Source organism: Nomascus leucogenys, chromosome 4, assembly GCF_006542625.1.
Source record: "Nomascus leucogenys isolate Asia chromosome 4, Asia_NLE_v1, whole genome shotgun sequence".
Taxonomy (NCBI): domain Eukaryota; kingdom Metazoa; phylum Chordata; class Mammalia; order Primates; family Hylobatidae; genus Nomascus; species Nomascus leucogenys.
The window spans coordinates 125,594,506-125,622,237 of record NC_044384.1 but is presented as its reverse complement, the minus strand read 5'-3'; the positions used below and the strand labels follow the sequence as shown (position 1 = coordinate 125,622,237).

General features: G+C 35.6%; 1 protein-coding gene across 3 annotated transcripts in view; it reads right to left on the bottom strand.

Annotated features, from left to right (window-relative positions):
* Window positions 1–1,894: 1,894 nt before the first annotated feature.
* NGLY1 (N-glycanase 1) overlaps window positions 1,895–27,732 on the bottom strand; it is a 65,382-nt gene continuing 39,544 nt past the window's right edge. The window contains exons 5-12 of one of the 3 annotated variants that reach the window (XM_003256775.3): window positions 22,817–23,039; window positions 20,515–20,636; window positions 19,206–19,351; window positions 17,071–17,181; window positions 15,587–15,751; window positions 12,392–12,577; window positions 2,964–3,141; window positions 2,205–2,580 (exon numbers count right to left, since the gene is read on the bottom strand). In XM_003256775.3, coding sequence (XP_003256823.1) covers window positions 2,405–2,580; window positions 2,964–3,141; window positions 12,392–12,577; window positions 15,587–15,751; window positions 17,071–17,181; window positions 19,206–19,351; window positions 20,515–20,636; window positions 22,817–23,039 — 1,307 coding nt within the window. In that variant the 3' untranslated portion in view covers window positions 2,205–2,404. Of the gene's footprint in view, window positions 2,581–2,963; window positions 3,142–12,391; window positions 12,578–15,586; window positions 15,752–17,070; window positions 17,182–19,205; window positions 19,352–20,514; window positions 20,637–22,816; window positions 23,040–27,732 lie in introns of all 3 variants that reach the window. The other 2 variants (XM_003256776.3, XM_030812249.1) reach the window with 2 other exon arrangements.

Below are 27,732 nucleotides of genomic sequence, written 5' to 3'. Positions count from 1 at the left end.
ACAAGGAACTTAAACAAATTTACAAGAGAAAACAACCCCATCAAAAAGTGGGCAAAGGATACGGACAGACACTTCTCAAAAGAAGACATTTATGTGGCCAATAAACATATGAAAAAAAGGTCAACATCACTGATCATTCGAGAAATGCAAATCAAAACCACAATGAGATACTATCTCATCCCAGTCAGAATGGTGATTATTAAAAAGTCAAGAAACAACAGATGCTGGTGAGGCTGTGGAGAAACAGGAATGCTTTTACACTGTTGGTAGGAATGTAAATTAATTCAGCCATTGTGGAAGACAGTGTGGTGATTTCTCAAGGATCCAGAACTAGAAATACCATTTGACCCAGCAATCCCATTGCTGGGTATATATACCCAAAGGAATATACATCACTCTACTATTAAGGCACGTGCACATGTATGTTTACTGCAGCATTATTTATAATAGCAAAGACATGGAACCAGCCCAAATGCCCATCAATGACAGACTGGATAAAGAAAATGTGGTACATATACACCATGGAATACTATGCAGCCATAGAAAGGAATGAAATCATGTCCTTTGCAGGGACATGGATGAAGCTGGAAGCCATCATCCTTAGCAAACACAGGAACAGAAAACCAAACACTGCATGTTCTCACTCATAAGTGGGAGTTGAACAATGAGAACACATGGACACAGGGAAGGAAACAACACACACTGGGGCCAGGCGGGGGGTGGGGTACAAGGGGAGGGAGAGCATTGGAACAAACAGCTCATGCATGCAGGGCTTAAAACTTAGAAGACGGGTTGATAGGTGCAGCAAATCACCATGGCACACATATACCTATGTAACAAACCTATACGTTCTGCACTTGTATCCCAGAACTTAAAGTAAAATGAAAAATATGTATATATATTGAAAAGTATTCGAAAAAAAAGGGTGCAACTACCTTTTCTGTTTGACAGTTCAACTCTATAGCAACATAAAACATTTGAACTCGAATACTTTTTTCTGCTTAAAGCCACAGTAAAAGTTGGAATGCATCCATTCAGTTGAGTTCCTACATTCTATTACCATCTTTATAAAATTGCTTGAAAAGTTCTAGGTTTTTTCATGCTGGTTAACAGATTAGTCCATATGATCATCAAAATACTCACTGTGCCAATAGCAGACACCACAAGACAAGTGTCAAGTCCTTCCAATCTTAAGTACTTGGCCACTATAGGTTAAAATTTCGAGTCTGAGAGTTCCAGAAAACTTTCTTATGGCTCATGCCTGTAGTCCCAGCTACTTGGAAGGCTGAGGTGAGAGGATCGCTTAAGCCCAGGAGTTCCAAGCAGCTTAGGCAACATAGCAAGATCTCATCTCTCAAAAGAAAAAAAGAATAAATGTAAGACCTTTGTTTCAGGATCTTATTATATATTTTATAATACATGTCATGTTCTATTGAGTGGCACAGGGTGAGACTCTTGAGTATGCCTTTTTCTTCTATAAAGAGTTGAGAACTCACTTTGCAGAATATCACAAAGGAATCTGGGAGGCTTGGGGCTATGTCTTTTTCACCACTGCTTCCTCCACAGTGCTATCACAATGCTTTGTACATAAATGCTTAATAAATGTTCACTAAACTTGAGAATGTTATAGAGAATATACACAAACCTCTTGATATATAGATACTGTATAATATAGTTACAGTTTCAAAATCAAGAATATTTTATTCAATGAGGTAGATAAAAATATAACTCAAAGGTTAAGGCATTTTCAAAATGTCCACATATTATGGAATTTAAAATGTATCCTAGTTTATGTTGTCAATGTTAAATGTTTTCATAACTCATATCTATTCAAGTATTTTTCAATGTTTAGAAAAAAGACTTTTATTTAGCCAAAATAACCACTAAAAAGATGTAAGGCAAAATAATTCATTTTCTTAAATGCCTGCATATTTATAATCATATAAATTTTCATGCATTATGTAACTTGATACTGTACTTTCACATTAATTAAAAATTAAAAATATTAGGAGACTCTAATTCAACCACTTCTGAAGAAATGAATGGCTGATCAGAAAATGTCAAATTACTATCATAAGCTCAAGATTTTACCATAATCATGAATCGCATTTAATCATGATTATCATTATTTAACTTTTAAAACTATACTTACAGTTTTTAGATTAAAATCCCATATTGGGTCAACAAGACTTTACTCCAAATTATAGTCACATATGGAAGAAAGTTTTTTATTCAATATTTTATTATAGTCCACGTACAAAGATATTTTCATGAGGGTTACATGATGGATAGCTAGCAAAAGAAATATGCTAGCACGGGGTGGTAACTGCCAACTAAGCATGCACTGAACCAACAGACTAGTAAGTCCTTGATTATTGCCAGCTTTTCTATAATGTTCAGGTTCTCAAAGGTCACTGAATTTTATAATTATCTCCAAACAACTTTCTTCATGGTCATTTAAGCTTTGTCTAAACAGCTGAGTGTGTTGCCAAGCGACATCACCATCTCCTCTGCTTAATTCTGCTTCCAAAATAACTTCAGTGGCACCAGAAAAATCAGCATAGGAGTGAAGATTGTTATCTGTTAGAGGGAAAAAAAAAATTAACATTTTGCTTTTGGTAATTTAAAGGGCATAGGTTGTTTTGAAATGTATTTTATATAGGCTGATGTATAAGTTAAAATAAACCCTTAAAAATAAATACAAATTATTCTTTATGGAAGAAATGCGTCCTTTGAAACAAAGAAATGATTTTTTTCCTTGCATTTGTATTTCACAACAGAAAACATCAGCCTTTCTGTTACAATGGGATCACACACGTTTTATTAAAAATTTTTTTTTTTTTTTACTGAAATAGTATCAATAACTCTTAGGTACGAAAAAGAGCTACATCTCAAATAAGTACAATTGGTCTTCAGAGTGGTATATATATATTTCGTGACTAATTCTCCAGGCAAATGCTTACCGCCTGTCAGTTCTACTCGTGCTGTATCAGATCGCAATTTCCATTCTATTGTTCCGGTCTGAAAAGTTTGACTACTTGTTCTAATAGAAATGCTATCTACTTTTAGGCCAACCGACCCACACTCAAACTTCCAGGAAATATAAGCAAAAGATGATCCTTCCTTTCGGGCCAAATATACCTATAAGGAGTAGGGATGGGGAGAAAGGAACTGTCAGAAAAAATGAAATAGTACAGAAAACAAACTTAGTGAAGAATATTACTGTCATAGGGTAGTATGTACAAGTGGTTATTTAAAAACTAACTTTTCTCTGTTGAAAAGGTCCTTACTGCTAACATTTTTTTTAGCAATTTTTCCCACAGCATCTTTTACCCTAGAAGACAGGTACTATTTGAATGCAGATGTCCCCAAAAAGTGCAATTCTAAAGGACTGCATACAAACCAAATTTTGGTAAATCATGTACTTTTATATTAAGAAGTTCAACTCTTTAAAATGAGTTTTATGATTAATCCTGCTGAAAATGAAGAATCCTTTTAAATGCAACTACTCCTTAATTTTTATTTCTTTTCTAAGTCTGGATTTTCATCTACGCTTTCCTAGCGTGACGTGGTATGCTATAGCCTCTAAATCGAGAAAAAGCTGAGCAATTGCTAACTAATGGTTTAAAAGGTGATATCCATGCTCACTTCTCTAAATAGCATGCTCCCTGTTCCTTCATCAACGCCCTTTAGCACATTAAATATATACTATTTAAGGCATCTAAGCCTACTGGCTGCTTCCAGCTCATCCCCTCTCATACTTTTATCTACACTCCTCAAAACATTGCCATGAAAACTGACATCCACAGCCTTGGTCTTTCACAGGTCACTCTATTCAACCATGCTCAAACTCTTAAGACTGACTCTTCAGTCATTCATCCCTTACGTCTGAATTCCCACAAAATTCTATGTATTTGTTTGAAATAATTGTTGGAAAGAAACCCCTTCCTCACTAATACTGCACTTACTACTACAGTTTGGACTTTACACTCATCTTAATGCAACTGACTACTGTTGTGCAATTCCAATTGCTCTGATCATATGTTTATTTTCAAGTGTATTATTTTAGACACAGGGTCTCACTCTGTCACCCAGGCTGGAATGCAGTGGTGTGATCATAGCTCACTGCAGCCTTGAACTCCTGGGTTAAAATGACCTTGTTTTCTCAGCCTCCAACTACCATGCCTGGCTAATTAAAAAAACGTTTTTAGAGGCAGGGTCTCACTATGTTGCCCAGGCTGGTCTTGAACGCTTGCCTCAGTCTCCTGAGTTGCTGAGATTATAGGTGTGAGCCACCATGCCTGGCTCTGATCAGATTAATGTTTTAAAATCCCACTCTCTTTATGTCATCTGCCTGGTCGAAATGTACATACAGCAAGTACTTGGTTCTTACATTAAGTCTAATCTATTAGCTTTAAAAATCCTCCACAATTAGGCTGGGTGCAGTGGCTCAGGCCTGTAATCTTAGCACTTTGGGAGGCCGAGGCAGGTGGATCACGAGGTCAGGAGATCGAGACCATCCTAACACAGTGAAACCCTGTCTCTACTAAAAATACAAAATATTAGCCGGGCTTGGTGGCAGGGGCCTGTAGTCCCAGCTACTCAGGAGGCTGAGGCAGGAGAATGGTGTGAACCCAGGAGGCAGAGCTTGCAGTGAGCCGAGATTGCGCCATTGCACTCCAGCCTGGGTGAGAGAGCAAGACTCCGTCTCAAACAAACAAAAAAAAAAGAAAAGAAAAGAAAATCTTCCACAATTTCATCCCACCTTGAATTGCCAATGCTCCTTTTAATTTTTTTATACTATACTCCTTTATACTGCCCATACTCTGACCTACCTTCATCAAATCATAAGCTCTTTGGGGGCACAGTTTCTGGATTCATAAAAGCATTTAGCACCAGACGCGATCACTCACACCAGTAATCCCAGCACTTTGGGAGGCTGAAGCAGTTGGATCACTTGAGGTTAGGAGTTCAAGACCAGCCTAGCCAACATGGTGGAACCCCGTCTCTACTAAAAATACAAAAATTAGCCGGGCATGTTAGTGCACACCTGTAATCCCAGCTACTCAGGAGGCTGATACATGAATATTGCTTGAACAAGGGAGGCAGAGGTTGCAGTGAGCGAGATGGTGCCACTGCACTCCAGCCCAGGTGACAGAGCGAGACTCTGTCTAAAAAAAATAAATAAAAACATTTAGTAAATATTAAGTATTTAAGATCTGTATACAAATATATATATATATATATATTCATGTTATCTTTTTAGAAACATCTAACTCATACTCTAGCTCAGGGGCAAATAGTTGAAAGTACCATATAAAACACATCTGCCATGGAATATCCTATTACATGTACTATTCTGTATTCTGGTCTTTACTCATCAAGTAAAAATATCAATCGCCGATAGTATTCTCATCACCATCTATTTGACAACCAACCTATAGCTATTTTTCTTCCAGGTATGCCCATTAATTTAATCTGAAAATTTTTAGAATCAGTGAGTTAGAGATTATATAACAACTGAACAATCACTCTCCAAAGAAAATGATCTTAAACTACTCAGAGTAGGTATGTATAGCCAACTGTTCTTTGTTGTTGACAAACCTAGATGTGGAACTGTCAATTGCTCCACTCAAGTTTGGACAACGTCACTATAACATCCTCCGATGTTCATATATATTTCTATTGCATGCTCCTCTTACAGCCGTTTGTAAGGAGGACGTGGGACTCAGAACTCCACCGGTGTTCCCCGGGAGTCATTAGTTTCACCCATCCTAAACTATTAGGCATCTGGGTTACACACAGGTTAATTGCTCCTTTAAAGGAATGGCTAGCAAAGGGGGATATCTGGGAAAGAAGAGCCAAACAGAGAGGTTAGTGGAAGAAAGGTGAATTAAAAGAACTAAAAGAATTGAGGAGAGTAATCTTAAGACATAAATATTAACAGATATACTCAAATTTATGTCTCAATATGCATTTCTGTATCTTGTATCTTTTCAGAGCTCACTAGATTCAAATGTCCCTCAAAAGTGTGGGTATAAAATATGATAGGCTGAAATTAGGTTAACTTCAAATCTAGCTTACCCCAATAACTGCCTTAATTATATTGTGTGGGTCTGGGTCAGAACTGTGCTTTTAACTGTTTAAGAGAAGGTTTATAGTAGCTGTTGAACATGCCTGACAACATTTATTAAAGCCTTAAAATTTTCAGTCCTAAAGGCATCATCAGCTTTTAAGACTCTAAAGAATAAGATAGAGTTAATGATTTAATACTTAAGTGTTTCAACATTCAAACATACTCTGAGCAAAATAAAAAAGGTCTCTTATGTTAAAGAAACAGTATATGGAGATAAAACACCCTATTTATATAGAAAATTCCTATCATCTTTTTTGCAAAATATATTCTGTCACAGACTCATTTTTAGAGGTGGTAGAAAGTTACCAAGAATATGTATACTCAGTTTGGTAAATTAAAATGTACTAAAACAACAGAATTTATAAAAAACCTCCAACTCTGGTCCTGTCTATGTTATAATACGAACACAATCAGTAACTATAATTTATTTAAAAGGAAAAAAAACCAAATATTCACTTGTTTAGTGCAGAGAAAAAAATTTTTTTTTACAACTGTTGTTTGTTCCTAACATCAATGAGTTATTTGATAGATATATTTTTGCCTGTTGGCTTTAAAAAAGTTTTTTTAAATTTATTGTGTGCATTCTATGAGCTCGGTTTTGTAATTTGTAGGTCTTGAAAAGGTGAGTGTTGCTATCCTACTTTAGCAGGAGTGCTAGTAAAGTCAGAAATCATGGAGGTTTTCTCCTGTATTCTATATATACCACCAAACCCCTCCTCCCACCAGTGACCCATCCTTGGTCCTTGTTGATGTCTGTACCACATATGGGCATATACAACCTTTGGGTGAGAACAAGACCTGTGTGTCTAGGGTTTAGGCATAAGCCATACTATTCACAATGTATAAAAATAGAACATGTCCTTTAGGTTGTGGCTGTAACCACTATTTTCAGGACTGAGAACAATTTGCATGTTGGCTTTATGTAACTAATATTCTACAGAAGATCTTTGCTCAAAGATTTTTTGATTACTACATGTCAGGCTGCTATGGCTCCCTAGAGGTTCAGTTTGTACTATATTGTTTGAAGCTCTTCTTTAATACACTCTTAAAATTATTGTTCTACTTAGGCTGCTAAAATTCACTCAAATTAAGTTCACCATACAGTAGGCACCCTGAAGTCCATCATTCCCACAGATACCCAGCAAAGCAGTTGTATTTCAAGGGATCTTAACTTGTTGCTGGTAAACTGGTACTTGCAATGAGTCTTATTTTTGGTTATTCCATTTTATCTTGAAAATCAAACATGAATCCACTCCTAGTTCCCACTGTATTTAAATATTTCTGTGTATACTTCCAATTTATTCCATTTGTAGAATCTGGATAGAATTTTTAAGATTTCCATGTATACTACCAATTTATTCCATTTGTAATAGGAAACTTTCATGGTTTCCTATTACACAATTACAAGGTAATCAAAGTATCTGGGACCTGACAATTATTTACCTCTCTAGTCTCATTTCTCACTATTCTCCTCCATATTCTCTACTTCTCACTCTTTCCTGAATATACCAGATGTCTCTCACCTCAGTGCTTTGGAAGACACTATTTCTCATGTCCCCAAACAACCTCCCCTTCCATATCCTGTCCTCATACTAAGAAACTCTCCTTCTTCCTCCTCTCCAAAAGCCAACTCAAATATTACTTCTTCTGCAAGGCCTTCTCTGACTCATTGTGATATTATGGTATGTGTATATGTATCTCCAGATTTTCATTCATGGTTCCTGGCTCATAACTCCCATAGCCTTTATTACTTCTAAGGCAGGCCATGGAAACAAAATAAACTCTCATCTCCCCACAACTTGCTTTCTTGGAGCTGACCATAAATAACTTATCTGACCTACCTTGTCTGATTGTGGGTCATAAAACCCCTATTTCAGAAAATGTCCTGTTCCATACCCTGGAGGTAGAAATGCTGCACAGAGAGACCAAGAAGAATCTGAACAGACAGGCTTTGCTGGGTTTTGTCAGGCTGTATCAGATCACACCCTTTTTGTCCAATCATATTTCTACATTGTTTTTATGGTTATGAAAATCCAATGAAGACTCCATAAAAGGCCTATGAGGACAGGGTTTGGAGAACTTCTGGAGAGCTGATCACATGGAGGTTCCTGGAGGGTGGCGCACCCAGGCAGGGCAGAGGGGCTCCATGTGCCTTCCTATACCTTGCCCTGTGCATCTCTTCATCTACATCCTTTGTAATATTCTTTATAATAAACCAGTAAACATGTTTCCCTGAGTTCTATGAGTCACTCTAGCAAAATTAATTGACTCCAAGGACAGAGTCATAGGAATCTGATTTATAGCCAGTTGGTCAGAAGCACAGGTAAAACGAACTAGAGCTTGTGATTGGCATCTGAAGTGGGGAGGGGACAGTCTTGGGGACTAGGTTCTCAACATTTGGGATCTAATGTTATCTCCAGGAAGATCATGTTAGAATTGATTGCATTAGAGGTCACTCAGCTGGTTCTGCTGCAGAATTGCTTGCTTGCTTATTTGGGGGAACCCACCCATCCACATATTTGGTCAGAGGTCTGAGTTGATTGTTGTAGAGAGAACAGAAAAAAACAAAACAAAATACTTGCAGAGTGAACAAAACAAAACAAAATACTTGGGAATATGAGGTTTTTTTTCACTCAGATTCGGGGTGATGGTGGCTCTTGTTTCTGTCTTCTTTCTCTCAGTATCATAAACACATACTCTTCTAACCAACCCCATTAATCCAAACAGTTGACCCACGTCTTTCACTTTACCAGCTGATATGCACCTTGAGGCTTGCCTCTTAATTCATCATTACATCTGACTACCAAGCACGGTATTTGACAATGTGCGTATTTGCTGAGTGCTGAATGAATTCTTGACATAATGCCATGCACCCGCCCCCCACCCCACCAAAATGCTAAAATGACTGTAGTGACAAAGAGAAGGATAAAAGTCATCAAAATCAAAAAGTATTCTAAGACCATCCAAAGGACACTCAACAAAGTGAAGTTTTTACAGTGTTCTACATAGCCCAGGGTGATGCAGAGTTTATGCCACATACATTTTTACATTCACCAATCTTTACTAAACACTTACTATGTATCGGGTACTATGCCAGATACATGAATACTGAGAGTACAAAAGTGAGTAGAAAAAGAAAAAGTCTCCTCTTGAGAATTGTTTACAATCTAATGTAAACATTATTAGAGAAAGAGACAAATAATTTATTTTCATATCTATTTGTTGAATACACGTCATGAAAGAGAGGTATATGGTACAATGAATCTATAAAGAGGGAAATGGATTCAGTTTGCTGGGACCTGAGGAGTAAGGCTTGGGCCAAGTGGTAAGGTTAAGAATAAATTAATCAAAAAAGAGAAGTATAGGAGGTTCTGTGAAGAAGGGAGAAGGGGCAATATATCTGCAATGCAGAGAGCAAGGGGTAGCACAGGGCAAGGCAAAGCCAGAGAAGAAGGCAAGGACCAGATTTGGAAAAGACGTGGAGCTATGTCTTACTCTAAGAGCACTCAGTTAAGGATTAAGTTTTTGTAAATGTTTCTTTAGTGATAGCATGGATCACAGCTTTGAAAAGATTAGGACAGATGGAGATTAGTTAGAAAGCTATTAATACTGCTTTTATCAAGGTGTTATCACTTGCCTCCCAAAAAGCATACTGGTCTTCTTGATTTAGTTTTATATTCTTTTCAATTCAGATATTATTGAACAATGTTATTTGCTAAATAGCAAATTTTAATCTTTGTGCTCCTGGGAGGATACCTCTTTGAGAGGTAAAGAATCTGTTCTAAAACTCTGAAAGCAGGCTGCATGTGATCTGCCATGATACCTGGTTGGAGATTACTGAGAAAAAGTGTGGTGAGAAATAGGTTTACTATTCAACAGAGCTAGAAAATCCCTAATTGGGGGCGTGCTAGTACAGAACCAGAAATGCTGATTTAGATGGAATACCCAAGTTATAATGACAATTGTTACTTCTGAGTTATCACTCTCTACAAGTAAAGATTCTAGTATTTTTCTTCGTTTGATACTAAATATATGTAGCTAGAAAGAAATTCATTCAACTTAAAAAAAATGTTACCCTTCATAAAAGTATATTAACGCATATGCTTTACTTGAATAGGGGTGTGTTTTCCATTTAATGGCCTTTGTCTATCGTTTACATTATTTAAATTTTTCTCATACTATAGCCCCTCTCTGGCTAAAATGTTCTATTTGGAGATCTTGAAACATGCCACGTACTCCATGCCTTTTTTTTGTTTGTTTCCTTGCGTGATGAACACCTACTCAACCTTCAGCGTCCAGCTCAAATGTCGTCTGCTCAGTGGAGCTTTGCCCAACTCCTACAGCCAAAGCTAATTACTTCCACCTCGCTGTTTCCATAGCAATGTGTTGATATCCTTATTATAGCACCCTGCATCATGGTTAAGATGGCAGTTTATGCTTTGGCTTCTGCTTTTAGATCGTGAGGTCAGGAATCATCTTTTTGTTCATGTAGCTGAGAATAATGCCTGGCACAACAGTACAAGTTTGCTGATGAACAAATGAGTGTATAAAACAAAGAAGAAATACTCCATACAGTAGTTCTGTTTCTTGGCATATCACATCTTCTGTAACACATCGCTATCTTCCCCATCATTACTAATTTACTAACATTGCTGGTTAGCAGGAAACACATGATTTTTCTCCATTTTAGCAAGTATAGACTAGTCATTGGATAAAAAACACTTTTATTCTACCTTGCTTTCTGTTCAGAGAAATTCTTAGGCTAAGGATAGTCTTCTAGAAGATGTTCATCCTCTCTCATCAACTGTACAAGTAATTACAGATATCTTGAAATTTTAAATTTTATCTCTATTTTTATGCATTTCTTTAGCTAAAGAAGAAAATTCCAAAATTTAGAATAATCCTGTAAGTTATTAATACAAAAATACCTCAACTTTTTTAGTATTAGACAATGTGATACAAATGGAGTATTTCTATGTTTAAGCAGCAAGGTAAGTTTTTGAATAAAAACTTACGATTGAAAAAGAGAAAAGTAAAGGCCGGGCGCCGTGGCTCACGCTTGTAATCCCAGCACTTTGGGAGGCCGAGGCGGGCGGATCACGAGGTCAGCAGATCGAGACCATGGTGAAACCCCGTCTCTACTAAAAATACAAACAAAAATTAGCCGGGCGTGGTGGCGGGCGCCTGTAGTCCCAGCTACTCGGAGAGGCTGAGGCAGGAGAATGGCGGGAACCCGGGAGGGGGAGCTTGCAGTGAGCCGAGATCGCGCCACTGCACTCCAGCCTGGGAGACAGAGCGAGACTCCGTCTCAAAAAAAAAAAAAAAAAAGAAAAAGAGAAAAGCAAAGACCTTATCTCTGTATGTCTGGTAATTTGATTAATGCCTAGTACAGTGACAGCATATAACAGATGCTCATAAACACTAGCAGCTGTTTATATGTGACTCACTTTTTTCATCTATCCAATATATTTTATAAGTGAACAACTTCCCACTCAAGTATCTTGGTAAATTAACTTTAAAAGCTTCCTATAAGTTAATTAATTCCTATGAAAATCTATCGATAATATGATCAGATCTACTGAGGTCATGTGAATAGCTTTAAGTTTATTTTGGTGTGTTTCTAAGGAGCAGGCAGTTTTAAAGCAAAGTCTCTCTCTTATTTGTTACTGATAGCATGTGACAATAATATGCAACTTGGTATAAATGAACTGCTATAGTCCTAACCTCTACTTAATTATTTCTTTAAGATATAGAGAAGAAATAACCAATATTGCTGCTCAATCATCCACATTCTTTGAAGTGAATGCCTGTTAGATGTTTAGCTTTCTGAAATTTTGAACTAAATCTATTATACTCCCTAAATAGCCTGTATTTAATGGGCAATCAATACACATCTGTGAAGGAATTAATTCACAATATACTATATGTATATATATATATAGTATCAAATAGAATATATATGTATATATATCCATGCAAAAATCAGTCACATGGATTGATCATATTTATTTTTCCATATGAAATAACTAAATTCATCCTCTTTGATGAAAACAGATACTTTCTTGATATAAATGCAAGAATTTCTAGTGGACTTTCGATTACACATTGGGGACAGAATTTTCTTTTCCAGGTTATAGGATTACTAAAAATAAGTTTGATATATCAGTTTTCATATTTTACACAACTGAAAAATGAAGCCAATCTGTATTTGTTTAAACAATGACAAAAGTTTTACGGTTTTATGCATTAAGTTACCATGTGCCAGTCTGTTTCAACTTTTCTGAATATAGATTCCATTTTCCACACACCATTCTCCCATCCAGAAATGGTTTGATTGTTATTTGAAACTCGAACATAACGATCTTTCACAATATCATAACAAAGGTGGAGCTGTTTAGAAATCTTCTCATTTTCACAGGGAATAAACGAGGTTTCTTTTCTCTTAAAAAGAAAGCAGAATTAGTTTTTCAACATTATGAAAGATGTAAAAAAGAAAAAAGAGAAATTAGTAAGCAGAGTGGAAAGAGAATCCTTCAAAACTGAAAAGAAAAAATTGGTGCCATTGGAAAATTTGTAAATTATTTTATAAATTAAATATAATCAGTATGATGTTATTATAACTCTAAACATTACTAGAGAGAAAAACAAGAAGTATGAGCTCTGACTTATATTTTTGTGATTTTGCATTCAATGAATTCATTCATTTTTATTGTTTTCTACCACCACCACTATCCCCTACTTGGACTTCTACAATTGTCTCCTGAAGCTGACTCCCAGCTTTCAACTCTTACCTCTCCTATCCATGCTCCACATAGCAATGAAAATGGTTTTTGAAAAAATGTAAACTAGGATATGTCACTTTCCTGCTTAACTCACTTCAGTGACTTAAACTCCAAGCTCTTTACCAAGGCTACCAGGGCCTTATGTGATGGTTCACCTTGTTTGCTTCTCCAACCAGATCTCCTGTTACTCTTCCTTTTCATTTCTATACTCACATCACATTACTTTTCCTTTAGTTCCTCAAAAAGGTTCAGCTCATTTTGCCTCACGGCTTTGACACATGCTGCTTCCTTTGTCTAGGATGCTTTTCTTTCTACTCTCCACATACTTGATTCTTTCTCATCCTCAGTCCTCAACCATTTCCTTACTGTCCTTTCCTAATTCCGTAAGCTAGGAGAGCAGCTGAGAGGTATAGCATGAAATAGTCTTCTGCATGTGTAAAATTACTACAAAAGCTCGTATTTTAACCTTAAAATCCCAGGCAATCTTTGCATTCTAGTCCAAAATAGCATTAATATTTTATAAAATATTTTAATTCTAAGATTAAAATAAAACTTTTCTTTCTGGAAATGATAGCACCAATGTTCCTTCTGTTTCCAATTGATTGCAAGATTAATTCCAAAAGTATTTAGGATTAATCTTTTCCTATTTACTTTTAAAACAAACATCCATTTCTAAAGGAAAAAATGATTTCTTTTTAAATCCATGGCCCTAAAATGGTCTCCAGAAATAAAGAAACTTAAAAAAAAATTTCAAAAGGGAAAACAATGTAGTATGCAACCCAATTCATATTTTTACAGTTAATCAACTTCCATGCCATGCAAGAGGTAGCACACCCATGCATAAAAAGAAATGAAGACCTAAATAATATCCATGTTTTAAATTGAATACAGCTGCGAATTAAATTAGCTCTTTTTAACTGGCTGTATTTAGATTTATACTTGTAACACACTGCACTGGCAGTGATTTGAATTATTTGTTGAATTTGGATCTTGCAATCCCATGGCTGAACCAACACTTTTAACTGCCTGATACAGACGATGGGATAAATTAAAAAGCAAACATAAAATTTATTAGTGATAATTCACTCCTTTAAAACATATTCTGTTACTAGAGAAATGAGCTGCAACAATGGCAAATTTAGAAAAAGTAGACAAATAAAATTTTAATTTGTTTGGAAATGCTTGATATTGATATTGTGAAGAGTTATTTTTCTTTCAAGCATTTTTCATTGCAAATTTCCTAAACATTTATATTAAATGCTCTCCAGTGACTCAACTTTAGCTCCCTAAGGGCAAAGGACAGTCTATTATACTGTCCTAATGCCCGTTACAAAGTCTAGCACACTGATTTTTATCTAGTCCCTTAACTTTAGGACCTACCTATGGAAATTATATTTCCAGTGTTATTTAATTTTGGAAGGTTATCATGTGATATCTTAAAATAAGTTTTAATGTAACAGTAATCATGCCACCAACAATTTCTAGCCAATATCAGATATATGCAAGCATATACCAAGAAATAAACACTTTCATCAGCTGAATTCCCCAAATTCTGTATTTTCCCCACTCCATAAAGTTTTCATCTGGAAAGGAAAAAAGTAAAACAGCATTCTTTTAAGTGCATTAGAATCTCATTTTAAAAGACCTAAATAAGCACTTCACAAAAGAGAATGAGGATATCCAAAAGTTTAAAGAACAGGCATTCAACATAATTAGTCATCACCAAAATGCAAATTAAAATCACGATACTACTATATGCCACCAGAACTGCTAAAATGAAAAAGGTAGACAATACCAAGTGTACACAAAGATGTCGAAAAATTTCATATACTGCTGGTGAGAGTATAAGCTGGCATAACCATTTTGAAAAATTGTTTGGCAATATCTACTAAAGCTGAATATACTCATACTCTATTACCTAGCAATTCTACTCGTAGGTATACATCCAACAAAATGCCTAAACATATTCACTGAAAACATGAATATAAATGTTCAGAGCAGCACCATTTATATCAGCCAAAACTAGAAATAACCCAAATAGCCATCAACAGTGAAAAATTACATTCATACAATGAATTACACAGCAATGAGAATAAACATACCATACATGTCACAACATGTATCTCACTGACACAAAGTTGCACAAAGAAGCTATATACAAAACAGTATGTGCTATATGATTCCATTTATATAAAGCACAACAACAGGCAAAACTAATATATGATGTTAGAAGCCAGAATAATGATTACTTTCAAGGGTGTAAGGCAGTGGGCAAAGAAACTCACGCTTGCTTCTACGGTTCCAGTGATCTATTTCTTATTCTGGTTGGCGATTACATGGGTGTTAAATTTGTAAACATTCATTAAGCTGTACATTTATAATTTGTGCATTTTCTTGTATATTCTTCAGTAAAAGTTATACTGCACTAAAAACTTACATAAAGTAAAAAAAATTTTCAGTCCCATTTTAAAAATGCTTTGCTAACTCTTACACATGATTATGCTATGTAAATCAATTACTGGTTCTCTTCAAATGTTTGCATTTTAAAATAATTACTCTCAAGTTAACTAAAAGGTCATAGTCAATGCAGTTGGAGCATAGTATAGTAAGAGCATAGTATAGGAAGCAGGAAAGTAAAAGGATCATCATGCCAGAATGAATTAAATACCTGTAGACCCATTTCACCTCGGGCTACTCTCCAAGCCACTGACCCAGATATTCTTCCCCCAAGTTCTCCAGGTCTAGGGGTTTTGGGAGATATAAATTCAACAAGCTCCACAATTATCCTCTGGAGAAGTTCTTTCCTTCTGTTTTCTGACAAAAACAGTTGCCTCTGTAATTCACGTTTTTTAAAAAAGTTGTTAAGATTAGGGGAATGTATAGGTCCATCTCTAAGCAAGAATATACTTAAAACACTTGCATTTTAAGAGGTCTTGAAACAACTATTGAATTTTATTTTCAAACATATATTATTCAGAAAATAAAAAGGACACTGTGGAAAACTTAAATAATTTTATAAATTTTATGTTGGGAAATCATTTAACACCTATTTCCAACTCTCCATGAGCTCTACTGTCCTAGATTTATTTATAATGAAGGTAGCAACTTCTGATAGACTGGCTTGTGTCAGAATGTCTTGCTGAGAAAAGCTAGAAAAGCCAGTGGAAACACACACACAGAACACTCACATATAAACACCTGTTTGAATGCAACAGAAAGCCGCAAAGGCAGCCAAAACTTCAGAAGTCAAGATTCCAAGAGAAGAAAAGAATTGAGGTGAAGGGCACATACTGCATCTCTTTTCCCTTCTAGTCATTTGTCAATTATTAAGTGGCATGAGAAGAGGCTGAGAAGCCAAGGACAAAATAGTGATTAAAGTGCTGGAAATCAAAGCACAATTTTTAGCAGAATCACAGTGCTGGGGTAAAAATAAACTGAGGGTCAGAGTCTTCTACTGCAAGGGGGTCTAGCAAATACTCCAGGTTTTCAGGTAGAGATCTCTGAAGGGCTACACATTAGGAGTAAGTGCAGATTCAAAATAGACTGAAACCTCACCTGGAATCATAATCACTGATTAGATTAATGTGCTCTGCCCTGTTCTGCCTGCTCCAGCAAAATTCATTGCTTATTTTTTAATTTATGAAAAAACCCACATGTATAGAGTTAAAATTTTAACACTATCAAACGGGTATAAAATAAAAATTGAACCTTTCATCTTGGAACCCCAGTTCCTCTCCTCAGAAGTAGTCATTGTTAATTTCCTGTGCCTTGCTTCAGAAATTTCCTCACATGGACGTGGGTGTGTGTGTGTGTGTGTGTCTGTGTATGTACACACATACTACATAAATATGAGTCTGTGTCATATCCAAGGCACAGTTATATTGATAAATAAGACAACACACTTTTTGTCAGGTACTATCAATATCAAAATTTTGTTTCATACAACTTTGAGATGAGACAGTTTAATCCAAAATAACTCATAATATTTAAAATGGTCCTCAAAATTTTCAATGAACAAAAATAACGTATTAAAATATTCTTGCTTATAAAACAATGCTACTACTTTAAGAATTTCAATAGGCTAATAAATGGCTATTCTAGATTACATAAAAAATGTCAACTGTTCTTTCAAAAAAGATAGCCACCCCATACCTGCTTATTAAGCCCATTAATAGTTTCTCGAAGTAATGCTTCTTTAACCTTAGTTCTTCTGGCAATCACCTCTTCATGTTTACAGGAATATCGCCAAGTGACATCAACTACCTGAAACAAATAACAGAACACAAATACTTAACAAGATTACAACCATCAACCTTTATTTACTAAATACCTAGAATGTATGTAATTTTTAAATGCATTTTTTTTTTTTTTTTGGAGACGAAGTCTCGCTCTGTTGTCCAGGCTAGAGTGCAGTGGCGTGATCTCAGCTCACTGCAGTCTCACTTCCCAGGGTCAAGCGATTCTAGTATCTCAGCCTCCCGAGTAGCTGGGACTACAGGCATGCACCATCACGCCTGGCTAATTTTTGTATTAAGCACAGACGAGGTTTCACCATGTTGGTCAGGCTGGTCTCCAACTCCTGACCTCAGGTGATCCACCCACCTTGGCCTCCCAAAGTGCTGGGATTACGGGCATGAGCCACCACGCCCAGCCTTAAATGCAATTTTTAGAATACTACCCTTTGTTTACAATTTAAAAGCCATGCGGCTGGGTGCAGTGGCTCATGCCTGTAATCTCAGCACTTTGGGAGGCTGCGGTGAGCAGATCACCTGAGGTCAGGAGTTTGAGACCAGCCTGGCCAACATAGTGAAACCCGTCTCTACTAAAAAAAAAAATACAAAAAAAATTAGCCAGGTGTGGTGGCATGCACTTGTAATCCCAGCTACTCAGGAGGCTGAGGCAGGAGAATTGCTTGAACCTGGGAGGCAGAGGTTGCAGTGAGCTGGGACCATGCAACTGCACTACAGTCTGGGCAACAGGGTGAGACTCTGTCTCAAAAAATTAAAATAAAATAAAACTTAAAAGCCTGTAAAATAAACTGAAGAGAACACATCACTTATTCATTCCTAAACAGTTGATAAGTTTAACCAGAAATGCTATGATAAAAAAGTGAAAATTTCAGAACATTACCTTTTTAAAATTTATCTGCAAAGCTGAATCCACAAAATTCAACAAATAAAAATTTTATCCATTTTTATTGTATTAAATTTATATTATAGAACTGATTTTTGATACAAGTGGAAAGACAATTCAATGGAGAAAAAATAATCTTTTCAATAAATGGTGCTAGAACAATTCATTATCCATATGTAAAAAAAAAACTTCATACCTTGGATCATATAAAAAAATTAACTCAAAATGGATCGCAGACACAAGTGTAAAACTAAAAATACAAAACTTCTAAAACAAAATATAGGAGAAAATTATTGTGACCAAGGGTTAGGCAAAATTTCTTAAATATAACATCAAAAGGCACAATCCATAAAACAACAAATTGGTAAACTGAACACCAGCTTCTCTTCAAAAGTTATTAAGAGCATGAAAAGACAAACTACAGATAGGGAGAAAAATCTTTGCAAAGCACATATCTGATAATGGACTTATATAAGAATACATAAAGAACTCTCAAAACCCAACAGTAAGAAAACATAATACCCAATTAAAAAAAATAAGCAAAGGGGACATATGGATGGTAAGCAAACACATAAAAAGATGCTCAATATTATTTGTCATTAGGGAAGTACAAATAAAAACCATAATGAAATGCCACTACACACCTATTAAAGGGGATAAAATTAAAAAGTCAGATCATACTAAATGTTAGCAAGGACATGGAGAACCTGGAAACTCTCACATACTGCTGGCGAAAATGTAAAATGGCACCATCATGTTGAAAACCAGTTTAGTGGTTTCTTAAAAAGTTATATGTATATCTACCATATAATGCAGCCATTCTACTCCTAGGCATTAAGCAAAGAGAAAAGGCAGCATATGCCCATATAAAGACTTGTGTGCCTGAATGTTCATGGCAGCTTAATTTGAAATTGTGAAAAAAACTGGGAACTACCCAAATAGCCATCAACAGGTGAAATGGTAAACTATGGCACATCCATACAATGAATACTGATTTGCAGTGATGGTTTCAGTGTATACAAATAAAACTTATCAAACTGTACAATTTAAATATATGCAGGTTATTGTATGTTAATTATACGTTCATAAAACTGTTAAAAAAGAAAAAAATATATTTTATTTTTGGAAAAAAGTTTTTTTCTTTTATGCCCTACCTCATCTTTTGAAAATGCTATGACATAGGAAAGCTTCTTGCCCCATCCTATTTCATAGAGGAGTGGCTTGTCACAGACATCTTCACATGCATCACAGTGCAGCCACCGCTGCTGAGAAGGAGAATAGACTTCTGTCCAGACATGATCTACTCAAATAAAAGAGAGCAATGGAAAAAAGACAATGAAATCAGAATGACTTCCAATAACTATATACAAACTCCTAAGGATCATAAAATAATGCGTAATACTCTGAATTTCAGTTAATAAGTGCATTTTGTGGCACACGGAATTTCTGTATTAATTTCTGTCTCTTTGAAATCCTTAAAAATGTTTTTCCAATCTCCTTTAACGTGGTCAGTTTTAGGCTTAATGTGTGTTATAACTCTTAAGAAGGTAGACATATTAAACAGCAGCATAAAAAATATCATTCTGAGTTTACCATCATGAAGGAGTTAATGCCACTTTTGAAACTACAGTCTCTCTCTCTCTGGACTTTAAGGCCCAGAACCAGCAGGGAGTCTAATAGAATCTCTGGTCAATATACACTTTATATTTGATTTTAAGAGAACAGTAACTATTAATGGAAGGTTTCATTTAATTCTTTAGAAAATGGAAACACAAGGAAAACAACTTTTTAACATGTAGACCACACAAGTCATTTCTAAATAGGGACAACACAAATATCACATGACTTTTATTATTTTTGTATACTGTGCTTTAAGTTTACAGTTTACTAATTTTTTTATAGTAATCCCTATAGCAATGAAGATTTCTATGGCACATTATTACATGTTTTTATCCATATATAAATAGCATCACTATAAATGCCATGGTAAATTGCTAATAAAAGAAATAAGACCTAGTGTTTGATAGATCAACAGAGTGTTTACAATAATCTACTGCATATTTCATAATAGCTAGAAGAGAGTAATTCAAATGTTTCCAGCATAAAGACAAATATTTAAGATCACAGGTATCCCAGTAACACTGATTTGCTCTGTACAATTTATATAAATGCATTAAATTATTACAAGTATCCTCCAAATATGTACATCTATTATGCATCAATAAAAATAAAATAAAGGGGAAAAAAGGAATATTTATAGTGCAAAGCACCAGGCACAGTGCTAGGTGTTTTATAAAACTCTTGTGATCCCTTCGAAAAAACCTGGAAGGTTGGTATTATTACTGTTTTACACGGCAGACTGAGAAGGCCAAAAAGTAACAGAGAATGATGGGCTCAGAATGTAAACCTAAACCTGTAAGCCTGCAAAGCCCTACTACCCTCTGCTCATTCCACATTCTGTACCTGTGTAATCCCAAACATAGCGAGCTTCAAACCCTAAAGCTCGGCAGCACAGTGTAAAACAATTGGCCCACTCGCCACACCGTCCACATCTTGTTTCCAAAAGTTTCTCAGGGTTATTATATCTGGTTTAAAAAGAAAAAAAAACTTTGATTTATTATCAAAATCAAGATTTTTAAGGGAATTTACATTATCTCTATGCTAAACATAAATGTTTCTTTTTTTTTTTTTTTTTTTTTTTTGAGATGGAGTATCGCTCTGTCACCCAGGCTGGAGTGCAGTAGCGCGATCTCGGCTCACTGCAACCTCCGCCTCCTGGGTTCAAGCGATTCTCCTGCCTCAGCCTCCAGAGTAGCTGGGACTACAGGCACGTGACACCAGGTCTGGCTAATTTTGTTTGTATTTTTAGTACAGACGGGGTTTCACTGTGTTAGCCAGGATAGTCTCGATCTCCTGACCTTGTGATCTGCCTGCCTCAGCCTCCCAAAGTGCTGAGATTACAGGCGTGAGCCACTGCGCCTGTCCTTTAATTTGTTTTTAAATATTTATTTAGAAATCTAGACCATATGAGGCACAATGTTAGAATATTTGGTGAAAAATAATTAAACAGTAGTACTGCTTTCAAGGTATTCACAATACTGAGGAAAGAAATGAACACAAATAATTTAAATATATGGCAGAATGTGATCAAACAATACAACAGGTCAGATTTAGTGTTTAATATACGGCAGAATGTGATCAAACAATACAACAGGTCAGATTAGTGATCAAACAATACAACAGGTCAGAAAGTGGCTGGGGAGGAAAGCTTTTATTTGATCTATGTTTTGAATAATGTAAGATTTGGACAAGCAATTCTCTAGGAAATTTGCCTAAGGCATTAACACTAAGGTGGTATAACTAGCTCACTGTATTTAAAAAGTAAACAACTTTAACCAATTACTCAACAAAAATTTTAGCTTAGTTTAATTCAAATTTACCTAAAATATTATCTTTCTAATAATCATTTTGATTAAAATTTTACTCTTTTGAAGTATTTAAAGGTGCCTGCTAATTTGGAAGTTGTTTTTTGGGATCTATTTGTAACATTCTTTGCAGAAGTTACTCCAATTATAAAATTACCAGACAATTCGAGAACACTAAATTTTGCATTTTGTGTTGAGATGGGTTTTGAACTGATAGAGCTGAGCAGGAAAAGTGCTGCAGCTGAGCAGAGAGGTCAGCCACGTGCTTTGGAAGGAAAGGAAACAGTGGCATAAATGAATGGGTTCTGTGATGACAAGTCTGTTAAGCAAATGCTTAACAAAGCATTTCTTAGGCTAAATAGATGAATTTAGAACTTAGGTAATTTTTTTTTTTTTTTTTTTTTTTTTTTTTGAGACAAACTCTCACTCTGTCGCCCAGGCTGGAGCGCAGTGGCACAATCTCGGATCACTACAACCTCTGCCTCCCAGGTTCAGGCAATCCTCCTGCCTCAGCCTCCCCATATAGAGAACAGCTAGAGGTTAAAACAGGCACATAATTAGAAACTATGTCCTAAGCTAAAAAAATTAGATATTTTTAAAACGTGGTATCTTCTCTTGACTGATAACACAACCAAACTTTATAAGCATTGCCAATTCAGAAAATCTGAATACAGGCTTATAAATTAAAGAATGGAAATAAATTTAAAATTTAAAATGTCCTCAGTTTAAAATTTAGAGATATGAGGAGTAGGTTAGGTTGGGCAGGGGAAGCACCTAACTAAAACAAACTTCTGCTAATAATACTGATAATAATAATGCTGACTATTGTGAGAGTAAATACAATTATGTGTTTAAAATAATCATCTGATGATAATATGGATGGTAAAAGTATACTTCAGCATTATTATCAGTATTATTAGTTATCAGACAGTTAAAAATTAGGAATTAAAAGAGTAATACAAGATTTATAGTATTAAACATGTTATGATTATACTCAAGTTATACTTTAGAACAAGAGTCAACAAATTTCCTATAAAAGATAGATGGTGAATATTTCAGACTTGTGGGTCGTATCATTTCTGTCACCATTATTCAACTCTGCTTGTTGCAGCATAAAAACAGACAATAAGCAAATGAATCAGCATGGTTATGTTCTAATAAAATCTTGCTTACAAAAACAGAATGTCAGCTGGATTTAGCCTGCCAGCCACAGTTTGCTCACCTGTGTTTTAGAGGAATATATTTCTGATAATTAAATATTAAAAAGTTTATTTAGTAAAAACTCTCTTCTAACTATTTCATTAAGAGATTATTTTGACTTTACCATCCAGGGCACCCACCTTGGGAATCGATTGCTGAACTGGCAGGCATCACAGTAATGATCTTCCACTTTCTTTGCACCCCACTTCAGCTCATCATCATTGGGCAGTAAAGATCTATCTCTAGACCTAGTCTGTCCACCACATTTGCTGCACAAAATGTTATTCACCCAGTGAAAAAATTCTTCCTTAAACCAGTGCAAAAGCTCCAGCAAAAGAAAATCCTCATCACTTATATTAGTACCTGAGAAATTAAGGGAGAACCAAGTAAGAGCTAAAGCTGACAAAATTTAAACTATCCACACATATTTATTCTCCAATACGAACCTGAAAAATATGAAAACATAAGATGATTTTAAAGGTTTTCACTAGTAAGAAGAAAGAAGAAACTGTCATTTATTATGCACAAGGCTGAAATACAATGACACGTATAACTGCACATTAAAAACAGTAGAACATTTACCATTTTATATCCTCTAACTGACACTATGCATTAACAAATGAGCTGAACACGATGACCTCTTAGGGAACTACAGTCAGTTAGGAATTGATCCTGAAGTACAAGGGAGGTAGAAAAATAAATTTGATTTTGAAAAACATTTAAAAATGGGATACATTAAATTTGTTATCAGGTATATACACAAGTAAACATGAAACAATCACAAATGGCAGAAATCACAGAATTCCAGACATTTAAAAAATCATCCTATTAGCCTATTAGGGCTTCAACTGTACAATATAATCCATCCATGGATACTCATCCCCAAAGACATAAAAACACAACCATAACTCTAGTATATATAACAACCCTAGTAAGTTATAACATGACAGATAATATGCCCACTTTTCCATAAACAGATCTCTCTTGATCACATTCAAGACGATGGTATCTCTGGCAAGAAGGGAAGGAGAGGGAAAATCAATCTTAAAAACATATATAGGGGGTTCTCTTCTCTATCTTTAATGTTTTATGATTAAAATAGAGTGATAATAAAACATAAATATGAAGGACACATATGGCAAAATGATAAAATCTAATAAAGCTTGATGTTGGTCATAGGTGTATGATATATTATACTTTGTTCTTATATTTATGTTTGATGTATTTCAAAATAAAAAACTACAGAGAATGTAAAAAGGCCAGAAATATTTATGTTCCTGGAGGGAAAACTCAATATTTCTAAAGTTGATAACCTTCCACAAATTAATCTATAATTTAATACAATCCCAATTAAGATTATAAAATATTTTTTCATAAAATTTGACAAGCTAGCCAGGCGTGATAGCTCACACCTCTAATCCCAGCACTTTGGGAGGCCAAGGTAGGCAGATCACCTGAGGTCAGGAGTTCAAGACCAGCCTGGCCAACATGGTGAAACTTCGTCTCTACTAAAAACTACAAAAATTTTCTGGGTTTGGTGGTAGGCGCCTGTGATCCCAGCTACTCGGGAGGCTGAGGCAAGAGAATCACCTGAACCTGGGATACAGAGGTTGCAGTGAGCCAAGATCATGCCATTGCACTCCAGCCTCAGTGACAGGGCAAAACTCTGTCTCATTAAAAAAAAAAAAAAAAAAAAAAATGGACAAGCTAACTACAAAATCCCATGGGAAAGAGAAAATGCACAAAATAGCCAACACAACTTTGAATAAGAATCATGAGGTAAATTTGCCTACTGTGTATCAATACATATTATAAAACTCTAATAATTAAAACATTGTGATATTAGTGAAGAATAAACAAACAGATCAATGAAACAAAAGAAAGAGTCCTGAAAGACAGATTTCTAAGCAAATGCACAGTACTGAATAAAGGTAGCATTTTAAAGCAGCTCTAACAGGATGGACTGTTTCAATAAATGATATTAGGACAAATAGCTATCTAAGTATCAGATCCCTACTATAGTTCATTAAAAAAAAAAACTCTTTCTCTGGAATACTATAAAAGTAATAATAGAAGTTTATAGGTGAATATGTTTATGTTTATGACTTTGGGTTAGGGAAGGTCTTAATAAGCAAGATACAAACTATAAAATCAATAATGAAAAAAATTAAATTTTCTTATGTTAAAAATAAAAACTTTCAAATTTCAAAAGCTACACTAAAGAACTCTGGGAGGAAAAAATTGTAACATGTCTAACAAAGAAAAGATAAATTTCTGGTCGGGCACAGTGGCTCACGCCTGTAATCCCAGCACTTTGAGAGAACGAGGCGGGCGGATCACCTGAGGTCAGGAGTTGGAGAACAGCCTGCCCAACATGGTAAAACCCTGTCTCTACTAAAAATACAAAAGAAAAAAAAAAAATTAGCCGTGCGTGGTGGTGGGTGCCTGTAATCCCAGTACTCAGGAGGCTGAGGCAGGAGAATCACTTGAACCTGGGAGGCGGAGGTTGCAGTAAGCCAAGATCGCGCCACTGCACTCCAACCTGGGCAACAAGAGCAAAACTCCGTCTCAGAAAAAAAAAAAAAAAAGATAAATTTATAAATACATAAAGAACTTCTATAAATCAGTAAGAATATTAAGAAACCCATTAGAAAAATTCACGAAGTCCATAAAAGAAATTCAATACTTTAAGTGGAAACAAATATTCTTAGACACTTCTAGTATAAACTGGAAGGCAATTTGGCAGGATCCATTATAATATAAAAGTATTACACACACTTGACATTTCAGTATCTATCCAAGAGAAATACTTGTGCATGTGTGGCAGGAGACATGCTTTACAAGAATTCCACTGTGGTGGCATTTGGAACAGAGAAAATGGAAACAATCTCTATGTCCATCAATAGGGAATTGTATAAATAACAGTATATGTACAGTCAAACACTATGGATTGTGTTTGATTGTCCAATACATATTTGTAAATGAAAAACACCAAGGAGCTGAATATATATGAGATGATAAATTTTACATAAACCCCACACAACTTAAACTATTTTTATAGATAATTATTTACAGGTATAAATATCCAGGACAAGACCACGAAAAGGAACAGAATTGAATGGCAGGGAGAGTTTGGCGTTTCCCATATAATATGAAAGCTTTCCAACAGGAAGATATTCATGAATTAGTTACATTAAAAACAAAGTTTTAGAAACAGAGGACTGTCATTCTCCTTCTCAGTCTAGTGCCTACCATCCAGCAGCTAGAGTAATCTTTTTAAAAGTACAGGCCAGATTATATGACTTAAAAAACCCTCCAATGGGTTTCCGTCTCATTTAGAATAAAATTCAAAGTTCCAACTCTTGTTCTTTCAGCTGGCCCCCTGTCGTAGGCTAAAAAATGGTCCTCAGAGGATATCTATGTCCTAATCACTGTAGCCTATGAATGCAGTTACCTTCTGTGGCCAAAAAAAAAAAAAAAAAAGAAAGAAAGGTCTTTGCAGATGTTATAAAGTTAAGGATCTTTAGATGGGGAGATTATCCTGGAATATGTGGGTAAATCCAATCACAAGTAACCTCGTAAGAAGCAAGTAAACGGAGATTTCACACACAGAGAAAGCAATGTGAAAATGGTACAGCAAGAGATTTGAAGATGCTGGCCTTAAGACCGGACTGTTGCAGCCACAAACCAAGGACTGCTAGTAGCAACCAAACGCTGGAAGAGGCAAAAAACAGATTCTCCCCTCCAAAAGGAGCGTGGCTCTGGGGATACTTTGATTTCCCCCTGCGATAATGATTTTGGATTTCTGCCTTCTGGAACTGTAAAAATAAATTTCTTTTTATTTCACCAAGTTTGTGGTAATTTGTTATAGTAGCCCCAGGAAATTTAAATACCCTCTTACCTCTCTGACCTCAAACCCTATCTCCTCCTGTCTTGTTCACTGGCTACAGCCACCATGCCCTCCCTGCCATCTCTTAAACTTGCCAACCTCACTCCCACCTCAGGAAGCCTTTACAGTTGCTCATGCCTTCTACCTAAAAGGGAAATCATTGCTTTTTAGAGAAGCCATCCCTGAAAATCTTATATCAAACAGCATCTTACTAGTCGTCACTCACTCTGTTCTCCCACTGGTCTTCCTAGCACTTTTCACTAGTGTGTGTGTGTGTGTGTGTGTGTGTGTGTGTGTGTGTGTCTCTTACCATAAGGGTAGGTACTTAAATTTTGTTCACTGCTATATCCCCAACACTTAGTGTTCTGCTTGCTATACACTAGATGCTTAATAAATATTCGAATGATGAAGGGAATGAACAAACATGCCTCTAAATATTACTTAGAATTGTAATTGTTCACCAAACAGTCATTATCAAGACCAAGAAGAAAGGAAAGGAAAATAGCATATTTGTACTTCTGTTACATACTCCAGGTATAAATCAGCACGTTTCCAGCTCAAAGTATGACTATTAAATAGTAACACCCAATTAAGGGTCAGTGTTCCTCATTTAAGCAATATCCTTAACTAGCGGCTCAGAGAAATAAAAGTAGATTCCTGGATGATGAAAGCTCAGAAATCTCAGAGATAAGGGAAGCCTGATTTACATGCTAAATTCTGTGAATACTGGGTTTATGTCAAAAATATAAGTAAGATTTCAAATTTCTAAAGTTACTATCTTCAAAAATACCATATAAACATAGATTTCTAGTAACTTATCAGTGACAAAATAAAATCAACAGGTTTAGGCCCTAATTCCATTCTCTGAAAACCCCTTCAATGTACAAAAGAGAATGAGAAAATGGGTAAAAACATCAGTAGAGGTAGCCTCATCCATGTTCTCCATCTCGTATCTTCATATACAATTTAGTAGGTCAAGATATATTTTGTTACCACTTTTCAAAAATGAGTTCTTCCTCCTCTAAAAAGGTGTTTTACCTGTATCTGGAACATGCAATCATGACAAACCTTCAGTCTACCAGGCCAAAGCTATCAAACCATGCTTCTCTATCTCATTTGGCAGTGCCACAAGGTCCCCATTTCTGCATCAAACCAAAACACTTTCCG